At 36.1% G+C, this 10932-nt stretch overlaps 3 protein-coding genes across 4 annotated transcripts; 2 read left to right on the forward strand and 1 right to left on the reverse strand.

Moving 5' to 3' along the window:
* The first annotated feature begins 133 nt into the window (after positions 1–133).
* Positions 134–3945, forward strand: LOC129578541 (nuclear hormone receptor HR96). 2 transcript variants are annotated; one of them, XM_055467278.1, is made up of 4 exons: positions 134–403; positions 521–2518; positions 2922–3344; positions 3435–3945. In XM_055467278.1, exons 2-4 carry the CDS (start codon positions 938–940, stop codon positions 3633–3635), a joined length of 2205 nt encoding a protein of 734 aa, XP_055323253.1. In that variant the 5' UTR covers positions 134–403; positions 521–937; the 3' UTR covers positions 3636–3945. The 2 variants fall into 2 exon arrangements, with proteins under 2 accessions (XP_055323253.1, XP_055323254.1); XM_055467279.1 differs by having other exon boundaries at positions 158–380.
* Positions 3946–4470: 525 nt separating this feature from the next.
* LOC129578542 (WD repeat-containing protein 91) lies at positions 4471–6302 on the reverse strand. The gene is made up of 4 exons (XM_055467280.1): positions 5782–6302; positions 5553–5693; positions 5057–5473; positions 4471–4988 (listed from the first exon to the last, which is right to left on the reverse strand). Exons 1-4 carry the CDS (start codon positions 6023–6025, stop codon positions 4792–4794), a joined length of 999 nt encoding a protein of 332 aa, XP_055323255.1. The 5' UTR covers positions 6026–6302; the 3' UTR covers positions 4471–4791.
* Positions 6303–6390: 88 nt separating this feature from the next.
* Positions 6391–7181, forward strand: LOC129578543 (ER membrane protein complex subunit 6). Its single transcript, XM_055467281.1, has 2 exons — positions 6391–6658; positions 6767–7181. Exons 1-2 carry the CDS (start codon positions 6523–6525, stop codon positions 6973–6975), a joined length of 345 nt encoding a protein of 114 aa, XP_055323256.1. The 5' UTR covers positions 6391–6522; the 3' UTR covers positions 6976–7181.
* Positions 7182–10932: the final 3751 nt, after the last annotated feature.

Genomic DNA, 10932 nt, shown 5'->3' on the forward strand with positions numbered 1-10932 from the left:
GACTACCCTTCATTCGTACAGCATATAAATTAATGCGCGAACTATTGCCGTAAATTGAAATTGACGGGGAATTGAGTTTTCAACATTTAGCTGTTGGTATGATTGCATTCATGATATCATGTATTATCACTGAAATTGAAAGCGTTCGGCCCGTTGACAATGACAGTTCTTCTGGTTTTGATTAAACTTTGTTTATGACTCAGTTTCATCGCATCTATTTCTTTGATTCTTTCGGTTTCGCTATTAATTCGCATGTTCTTTTTTTTCTGCTGCTACTGCTGCTGCTGCTGGATGATTGTGTATTCGTTTGATCAGCGATATCACTGAGGCACTCTTTCTTTGCTGTTGTTAAATACGATTGATTGTGCTGAATTGTTTTTGTGAGTAGTCGATCGATTTTGCGGTACGTAGCATTTTATCGTTGTGTTACCACAAAAAGTTAAATTACGTTGCTTCGTTTGATGCGAATTTCTAATCAGACGCATTGAATGGTGATGGCATTCTTCTGTGTTTCAAACAGCCTCGTACAGGTGTGAAGCTGTTGATAGACAAACATTGAACTCGCGACTATGATTAACACCACAACGAAGATCGCTGCTCTATACAGTTATCAGTTCGGCGTTGATACGACTCACTTACATTTGTTTTTGTCAAATAGCAAGGAGATAATAGCCCTTGTATTGTAGCGCGTATACACACACATTTCCAAAGCCGCACATTTTTCGTTAGCCACTCAACCAGATTCGTATTTTTAGTTGGTTGTATAACTTGGTGTCAATTCAACCGCGTTTCCCATTCTATCGCTTAATTCATAACTTATTTCATATCACCCATTCCGAGTAGCAAATGATTCGAGAGCCAAAATTCCAATGACGTACACACAACAACCGAGGCTCCGTATTTTCGATGGGTATTTATGAATATTTGAACAAGAAAAATGTCCCAGATAGACAAAGTGTGTATGGTTTGCGGTGATAAAGCGCTCGGATATAACTTTAATGCGGTTACATGTGAGAGTTGTAAGGCCTTCTTCCGACGCAATGCTCTCTCTAGCAAGGATTTTTCGTGCCCGTTCAACGAAACCTGCGAAATTACAGTGGTTACCCGGCGATTTTGTCAACGATGTCGCCTACAGAAATGTTTCAAAATCGGAATGCGAAAAGAGTATATTATGACTGAAGAAGATAAACTGTTAAAACGGAAGAAGGTGGAACAGAACAGAGCCAAACGAAAATCAAAAGCATCGGTGAGTAGTGGTGATGATAAAATGAAAAAAGAGCATGAGAATCCATTGAATGAATTCTGGGCGCAGGATAATTTAATGGACACAAGCTCACCGGGCAGTTCGAACAGTGAGTGTTTGTCTGTAAGTGGATTCCAATCCGTTCCAAGCATACTGTCAAACAGTTCCATGAGTCCAACCAGCCCATCTAGTTATCCAACAGCACAGAATTTGCCACAACAATCACCACCATTGAAAATGCCATATCAACCAGCTGAAGCAACAGTTGATGTCAGCACCACCATAAGTAACACTCCATCAAACATCACAAATTCGATTACATCGACTACAAACAACTATCAAATGAGTTTTCAATCGCCACAACGATTTGAATGTCCCACAAAAGATTCGAGCCCAAGTGATATTGTGAGCTTTTTCCTCAATCACCCGAGTGAATCGAGTAACTATATAAACAATCTGATGCCTAATCAAAAATCAGCAATGGAAGTTATCACAAAAATCATTCAGTCACAAAAGGAGGCGATGAGATTGATCGGCCATATGATCGGCTCTCCAGGAGATGCCCTGAAGATAATCAACAAAATCATGAATTCACCTTACCATGCACTCACTGTTTTCACAAAATTCATGTCCTCACCAACGGATGCTCTAGAAATTATTGCCAAATGTGTGAATTCACCGTCGGATGTTCTGCAATTTCTTCAACAACTGATGACCACACCTGACAATGCCGTGCAAATAGTGGATAAATTCATGAATTCGCCGGGCGAAGCGATGAAAATGTTGAATGACATGGTCGATATTACGATGGTCGATTCGACAACAAAAATGGAAATCAGTGAATTGAGCCATCTCATGGGCTGTCCATCTGAGTCGGCTAGTGAAGTAAGACCAACCGAGCTCATGCCAAATGACACTGTTACCGATACATTATTTTACACGAAATCCATGTCTAGTCCTACCATTCGAAATTTGCTGCAATCTGCCAATGGCGAATCATTACGCCCAAAGACCACACCAACTACAGAACAATACGGAAAAGATTCCGAAGACATGGGTAATGTGCGGCCAAATACATTGGAATCTATCATAAGTGATGCCATCAAAATCGAGTACAATTGGAATGGCATCCGGGAACCAAGCATCAACCGAGAATTGAACGATTCAGAAACGGCCAAACTGAATGAGTTGATTGTCGCCTACAAAGCATTATTCATTCCACTGGATGAGGATATAACGCCGTTGGTGCGAGAACGAAATGATACTTCAAACAAGGTATATAGGCAGTAATTTCTTTTTTTCTAATTTAAACAAATTAACAACAACAACGAAGAAAAAAACATTTATCTATTTATTTTATTTTCGACCAAACTACATTTAATTTTCGTACTTCGTATTTGTAATCATATTGATTCGTTAACTGATAACGGTATTTGATAAATTAATGCTGATAAAGAGCCACAATAAATGGTGAATTTTGTGGTTGTTTTTTACGGCCAGAACCACCTGGAGTGCACATTCAATTTCAATCGAATTCTTTTATTTTATATGAAAGAACAATTTGATGGATGGATGATTAAGCGCTGAAAATTCTACTGATAACAACAACACATGAATTGCGTGTTGCTTTAATGTTTTGTTCATGAATGTTTTCTTTTTCTTCATTTCATTGTTGCAGACGGAAAAAAATCCGGAGCATCCGCAACTGTTGATGCTTATCAATTTGACGGCGATCGCAATCAAGCGCCTAATTAAAATGGTCAAGAAAATAAATGCATTCAAAAATATGTGTCAAGAAGACCAAGTTGCACTGCTGAAAGGAGGTAGCACCGAAATGATGATTCTACGATCAATTATGCAGTATGATGTAGACCACAATACTTGGAATATACCGCACAGTCAGGATATTATGTCATCGATAAAAAGTGACGTGCTCAAATTGGCCAAGAACAACGTTTACGAGGAGTATGACAAGTTCATACGAACATTTGATCCACGTCTTCGACGGGATGAAAATATTATTCTAATCATGAGTGCCATTGTCCTATTCACTCCAACCCGTGCAAAAACAGTTCACACCGACGTTATTATCCTAGAACAGGTACGTATCTGTAACACAATCCAATTAATTTTCCGATGAAAGATTTGATTTATAAAAATGTTTGTTTTTTTTTTTGTTCTTTCTACATAGAATTCCTATTATTATTTATTGAGACGATACTTGGAAAGTATATACCCGGGCTGTGAAGCGAAATCGTTATTTTTAAAATTGATTCAGAAAATCAATGAACTGGAATGCCTTAAAGACGTGATCATTTCAATTTATTTAGATGTCAATCCAAATCAAGTGCAACCATTGCTTCGGGAAATTTTTGATATTAAAAACTACTAAGCTAAGCCGATAGATTTTTCCAAGATGTGCCTTTAAAAAGGAGAACTAAGTCAATGTGTTGAATCAACCAAAATTGAATGGAAAATGTGTTGTTTTCCTCTAAATGCATTTAAAATAAATTCTATACCAAAAGTGTTATTATATACATAATATTATATTCTATAAAGTATACATATGATTTGAAGAAAAGTGAAGCATTTTGATCCCCCCCTCTTTTGTATACTGTTTAAAGATGGGATGGCGATGAAATTGCTGTTTATCTATTTTATTAGTCAAAATGACGTATAATAAAAATGAAAATATTTGTAAATGGATTTGTTTTGTTTTGTGAAGGTTATACGCCACCAGACGTGGGCAAGTTGAGTTTGCTTGAAAAAAGGCTTTAGGTGAAGGAAGAAAAATCCATTCTACTGTAAAATTCTGAAAATGCATAGATTGAGGTCTAAATTATGAAATTCCTGATTCGAAGTAGAATCGCAAAACCCCTTCCTTTGTCCACAACCAATATTCATAATATTTTTTCGAATGTTTTATTCAAACAAATCGTAACTTTCTTTCATTTATTTCAGTGAATAAATCACCGGGAGTTAAGCCTTCAGCAAATCAGTTTAAGTCTTCAGCAAATAAATAGTAGATGAATATTTGCCCGAACTGATAACACCATATCCGATATGGTATATCGCCTGCCACGAAAATGAAAAGAAAAAAAACCAAAATGATAAAAGGCGAGTGGGAGAGAGCGAGAAAAAGTTTGCAATTTTGCGTAATTGAAATATATCAAGTTTGCGTACATCATAGTTTGAATACAATAAATATGTAGACATGTAGTACATCATTTAGGTGAATTAAGATATCATTTATTTCTGTTTCTAACTGAAGTGCAAATGTTGGTAATACATAGATTTTACAGTTTTATTGTTACTAAATATACAGTTGATTTGTTGCTGTTCATGTTCATTTTTCTCATCTTTTTGTTGATTTTATTTGGAATCACAACAAATACTTCTCTCGCTTTTTCTTTATTTAAATTTATAATTGCATAATATACAGGAAAATGATCATCATTGCCACTACTCATGAGCGTAGATAGTGTAAGCTAGAGTCTACATACGAGATTCATTTGATTTCGTTCAATTATTTCAAATCTGTAGCTGATTTAGTGCAGATTCCATGATCGGCTGCCAGCACTGCCCGATCGTTTTTTCGAACCTCTGTCCAATGATTCTTTTCGGCCCATTACCGGGCTTCCCCCTGAGCTGATATTTCGAATGAGTGATCGCAGACTGCGTGCCTGCGAATCGGCCATATTACCAACATTCATTGTCTCCTGAGCAATGATATAAAAGTCGTCAACTAAAATGAACGCGATAATATTAATCAAAACATTTCGATATTCTTGTGGTGGAAAACAAATTTTGTACCTAGATGCGGTGGTGGTGGAATGTAAAATGGAATGACATCGTTCAATGAATTTGGATTTGGATTTGGATTGATTTGCATGTGCGGTTTGTTATCTGGTAAACGTTTTTGTTCATGGAACGTTGAGCGCCGCGATTGATGTGTTGTTGACGAGCCACTTTTGGGCGACGATGATGCTGACGGCTGTGATAATTGATTACCCATTGATTGGATGCGGCTTCTCAATAGATTATTCTCCTCCTGTAGCTTTTTCATCTGTGTGGCCTCCGTATCGAGACGGGTCAGGGTCGGTTGAGGCATACATTGGAATATTGTCGCCAAAAAATTGTGCAGAGATACCAACAGCGTATCTTGCCATTGTTTGGTGAAGCAAACGGCAAACACAGCATGCTCATCAGGATTTTTACAGAATGGAAAGACTGAAAAATCGATTGGCATGTTTAATTGAATTTGGTTTACAGCTAATGAGAAAAATCAAATTTCATTTCGGCCACATACAAAACCATTCTCTCCATTCAGATTGAATATGTAGTTCTGGTGCTAGTTTTGTGAAGAATTCCGTGATTTTATCGGGTTTTCCAGCCAGATACGCCGTTACCAAGTACAACTTCAACAGTCCTGATTCCAACTTTTTCACAGCTACAAACGTAAATCAACAATAGAAACCAAGTTAAACTACGACATTCGCATGTATTTTTTTTTGTGTGGATTGTAAACAAATATTTACCTGATGCAAACGAATGTTCCAATTTACTAAACAAATGACCATCCAAATGATTCCAGATTTCTCGTAACAGTAACAAATCTTGCGTATTGATTGCGTTCAGTATTTGGTCGATAATTTTGTCAACGCGAAATCCTTTGTCCTTATCACTTTTTAATTCACTATCAAATGTTTTCAATGTATTTGAAAAACCACGAAAAAGCATGTACTCACGCAGTATTGAGTCAACATATTGAATGTGAGCCATTACAACTGAATATTTCTTATTTTTCTTGTTGTTATACGATAAAACTAAGATCAATGACGTGATATGAAAAATTTGATTTTATTAAAATATACTACGATCACAACAGAAAACCGAATGCGAGAAATGGACAAAACAAACTAACGAAAAAAAGAGGAATATTACAGTGTTACATGTGATCTATTGAGCTAAGAATGAGAAAGATGTTTTGTTTGATTTTATTAGAAAGTTTGTTTTGACATTTCCATTGCGTTCAGATTGTGGTGCGTGTTACCCGATGCGGACAGATAGGCAGGCAAGCAAAGCTCAGTGGTTGACGTGCTGCGTAGCCAACAACGGAAAATGAAAAAAAAAAATGACTTTGACAGTTCTCATATTGTGCACATCATAAGATTTGTTGTGTGTGTGTGTGTTTTTTTTTTACATTCCTAGTCACGGAACAATTAAATCCGATCGAAAGAAAATTTAGCCTTTGGATTAACAGAAAATAACAGAAAAAAATGTCGAATCGAGTACGAACGCGTGAATCAAAGTCTGGTGAAACGGTTGCCTACAGTGAATCAGCAATAAGACACAATGCATCGGCCGTGGAATATTGTCGAACATCGATGGCTGCGCTAAGCGGCAGTACAGCTGGTATAAATAATGTTCACATCATTTTCATCAGATTACAAGTATTCCACATTGAAACGAGCATTTTTAATAATTAACCCCTTTTTCCCGTCTTTAATCCTCCTCAAATAGGTATAATGGGCCTCACCGGAATCATTGGCTTCTTCTTTTATCTGGTGTCAGTATTCGGTTTGTGGTGTTTACTTCTGCTGAAAACGGGCTCCAATTGGAAGAAATATTTCATAAATCGGCAATCACTGTTGACCAACGGTTTTCTGGGCGGCCTTTGCACATATGTATTATTCTGGACATTCTTATATGGAATGGTTCATGTTTACTGAATATTAGTTAAATACACGCGCACAGAACGGCAACCCAAAACCAACAGTATAGGTGTTAATACCCAAAGAATATTCGCATCAAAACGAGCTACCAACAAATTCGATTAAAAAATTTCTGCTTTGATTAAACAGGAAATGATTGTTTTTACAAAGAAAAAATCGACGAATTTTACCCAATAAAAATCAATATTTATAGTAAACACAAATGTCAGATTTATTATTTTTGAAAAAAAAAATCATTTTTCTCTGTGATATAAATTGCGCTTCATACACATTTTATTATTTAGGGGTGTAACGCCAATCCAGTGTCTGTAATTAAAGGATGCAGGGATTAAAAATGGTAGCATGCAGAGAAAATGACATGTCTTGATGGTTCTTGTCGACGATGCTCTGGCGAAATTCCATTGAAACTAGGTCTGAAATATTTTATACATGAAATTTACGCTGAACAGAGATTATTGGCCACTTCAATTGGGAAATGGGAACAGAACAGTGGCGTATGGCAAAGAGCAAAGAGCAAGCACGTGCTTTAAGGTTGTTAGTATAAAAACTGATGCGGATTATGATTGTAATGGAGATAGAGAAGAAAAAAAAACAAAAGGAATTTTTCAAATCGATTTAACGTCACTTGGCGATGATATGAAGGGCTGAAAGGAATATCTCTTCAAAGAAATTTGATACGATTTTCGCACGAATTGAGATCAGCTGAAAAATTAGTTTCCCTTTTTTCAATCTATAATTTCATTAGAAATTTGAGTGCTGTCCATTTCAAACTGATGTTTGCAGTCGATAGACGGCAATAAGTCAAATATGTTGGTTGAACATTTGAATGTGAAGCTAGACATGAAATCTTCGACCGCCAAATGACCAGCCGAATGTTTAAATATATACGTTATAAATTCGAAGTGAAGAGCCAGCAACAGCAGCAGTAGTAGTCACAACAACAGTAGCGATAGCAGCGGAGAAAAAAAAACATCATATAATCAATACGACGGAACCGTTACCACTTCCACTTCTATTTCCACCTACGATGTTGCAAGCCCAAACCATTTTCATCCGACATTTGTCAAAAACGCACACAATTTTACAACACATTGCAAGGGCTTCTAAAACCAATAATGTTAGGTGGCTTCATTTCATTAGTATTATTGCTGCCTTAGTTATAATTTGTGCATGTGGAGTACGACAAAAGGCCCAACTTCCACACCATACACACACACACACACACACACACACACACTTACATATCCACATAATTTCACTTCTGCCACTTCTCTCGTTTATTTATTTCTTTTTTTTTCACTCTGTCGAAACGTTTTGTACGGAAAACCCAAAACGGAAAGAGATTCGATCTGCTGTTTATCTGTGCTTTTTTTGCTTTTGCTTTTGTATTCGCATTTGCTTTCATTGCATGAATGAGAAATTGTATGCGCGTTGAATTTCTTTTCCTTAAGAAAATTGGAGAGATATGAAACGGTTCTTTTGGACACTTTCAATGAATGGCTCACGAAAACATCCACGTAAAAATAGCACATAAGTAATTGAAAATATGGAACCTCTGACGACAACAACAAATAAACAGCTCGATCAATACGGAATGCAATGTATGAGCAAATGCTTCTAAAAAAAGGAAATGACCGACGTCAGCACATTGGTTTTTTTTAGTTTCCAACATTGAAATCTAAACCAATTGAACCATTTGTGTTTCCAGCTTATGGTATGTTTTTTTACTTCTTCTTTTTTTTGGTCAAATTACTTTCTGTAATTTATTCGACGCTCGTGTCTATTCTTCAGATGTTCTCACTCACGTCATGTGAAGTGGAGTATTGAATGTTGAAGCAAGTGACCACCACTTGAATAAAAGACAGAGAAAGACAAATTGTTTTGAAAGGATATACACTCTGCACTTCCGTCCGCTTTTGATTCACTCTTTTTTAAAGACCTTACCTTTTTCTGGCTCGCACAAAAAATTTTCCCGGCCCATATAAAATGCATCACAGTCAAATGATGTGTACCGTGTTGTCATTGCTGGTTGAAAGTATGCTCGGCATGGACACCAACAATAACAACGACAAATGTACAGATGAAAAGCGCATTCAGATTGCATTTCGAAATCAAACGAAACTCGGTATGCACAAGAAGAAGCAACGGCGGCTGGTTGCTACAAGCAACAGCAGCAGTAACAACATAATGTCAATATAAAAAAAATGTCCACAATATTGCTGAATGATTAACTGGCTATGAAGACAACAGACAAGATATTTTGTAATTTAATACTTTTATAGGTGGCTTAACGCAGTCATGCGGTAGGCGAATTATATTATACAGTAGATGATTGAAAAAAAAATGCGAACAGAAGAGAGAGAGAGAGAGAAAAATGCTTGCGACGTGGTACATGGTTTGGATACAAATTTACATGAAAGGAAAACAGTACATTTTGCGACTGTTCGCCGCGCTCGAGAGATAATACTCAATCTTCTTTTTATTTCTTCTCTCTCTCTCTCTCTCTCTCTCTCTCTCTCATGCGCAAAGAGTACATGATTTGGCCAGAAGATCTTTTTTCCAATACTAAAATTAAACCAAAGGAAATAATTCGAAATTTCATAACTTTTTCCATCATTTTTGAAAGGATATTACTTCACTTTTGACTGCAAATGGTCAAATTGAAACATTTTTCTTGTTATTGTTTAAAATTTTACATGACTGCTGATTCCTTCTGGAAATTCAATATTAATTACATCAAATATTTAACTAACACAATATTCCCTTCAATGATGAAAATTGAGAGAGAAAAAAACCTGAAAAGTACCGGTAGAATTGACAGTGAGTGAAAATTCGAAAACGGCAGTAAATTGAAAAGTATAAAATTACGTTTTGATATCAATGATTTGACGGCAAGATATTGAATTGTGGGACGAAATACAAAACGTTCGATATGTTTTCGTTTTTTTTTTTTCTACTTAGGTTCCACGGATATCTAAGACACTTTCTATTCACCTGTTCTTCTTTCTGGATTGATAATTATTTCGTTTGAGCATTCAGTCGACTGTAAAGGGATAATAGAAAAGGAAGTTATTTCCAATAAAAATTTGGAGTACCAGACACCACCAGTTTTTTTTTTCACTGGGCCAAATGAATATAATATTTTTTTTGATTTAGATCGTATTTACATCGTTGCATCGTATTTAGGAAGCACAGTCTCACGCATTTCTCTATCTTGATTGAAAACCAGTAAAGTCAGTCAAATCAGCGATACAGAAACGATTTCTTCCTTTGCATCAATGGGGTTGATGTAACCACATATCAACACATCAATCAATAGAGACAATGAATGTATCACCGAGCAAAAAGTCTAGAAAATAGAATGAAAATAAAAACCATACGGTTATATGGTTGATTACAAATTAGATTGGCATCTCTGTGAGACTCGTGCATCACCCTAAACATCCGACCCCAATATATTTCAAATGCATTACTCGTTGCCGTTTACATAACCGCTTTCGCTCAATAAAATTATCCCATTGTGATTTAGTTAAGCGTATATTTGATACACTTGTATCATATATGAGCGTGTAGACAGATCAGCAAATTGCGCCGCCGCTTCCAAATGAATAATTAATTTTGTTTTTGTTCCGTAACGATTGCGAGATAGTTTTAGCTCTACCATAGAATAATAATGGGATCATTTTATTTTACCACCTGTATTTACTTTTTGGGTTAATTTTCACGATCGAATAAAATAGAAATGCAAATAAATGTTGTCATTGTGATTTCGTATGCCTGCGTTTTGGGTGAATTCGAAAGGAATAGTTACGCATTTGTTTCTTTGATGAAGAGAAAAAGCTATGGAACACTTCAGGAACAAAGGTAAAAACATTAAAATTCATTTTCTATTTGATAAATTTCCTTCTGTTTTGAAGGCAAAGTGTTCTATTTCGGTTTAGGGCTGGTTTAATG

This window comes from Sitodiplosis mosellana, unplaced genomic scaffold (genome assembly GCF_009176505.1).
Source record: "Sitodiplosis mosellana isolate CC-2019 unplaced genomic scaffold, AAFC_SMos_1.0 Smas_scaffold_6226, whole genome shotgun sequence".
NCBI lineage: Eukaryota > Metazoa > Arthropoda > Insecta > Diptera > Cecidomyiidae > Sitodiplosis > Sitodiplosis mosellana.

Coding starts and splice junctions, on each gene's coding strand:
- LOC129578541 (XM_055467278.1), top strand. CDS start 938: ATGTCCCAGATAGACAAAGTGTGTATGGTTTGCGGTGATAAAGCGCTC. Junction 2,519..2,921: donor GAAATGATACTTCAAACAAG/GTATATAGGCAG, acceptor TCATTGTTGCAG/ACGGAAAAAAATCCGGAGCA. Junction 3,345..3,434: donor ACGTTATTATCCTAGAACAG/GTACGTATCTGT, acceptor CTTTCTACATAG/AATTCCTATTATTATTTATT.
- LOC129578543 (XM_055467281.1), top strand. CDS start 6,523: ATGTCGAATCGAGTACGAACGCGTGAATCAAAGTCTGGTGAAACGGTT. Junction 6,659..6,766: donor GCTAAGCGGCAGTACAGCTG/GTATAAATAATG, acceptor CTCCTCAAATAG/GTATAATGGGCCTCACCGGA.
- LOC129578542 (XM_055467280.1), bottom strand. CDS start 6,025: ATGGCTCACATTCAATATGTTGACTCAATACTGCGTGAGTACATGCTT. Junction 5,694..5,781: donor GGAACATTCGTTTGCATCAG/GTAAATATTTGT, acceptor TTACGTTTGTAG/CTGTGAAAAAGTTGGAATCA. Junction 4,989..5,056: donor TCCACCACCACCGCATCTAG/GTACAAAATTTG, acceptor CGTTCATTTTAG/TTGACGACTTTTATATCATT.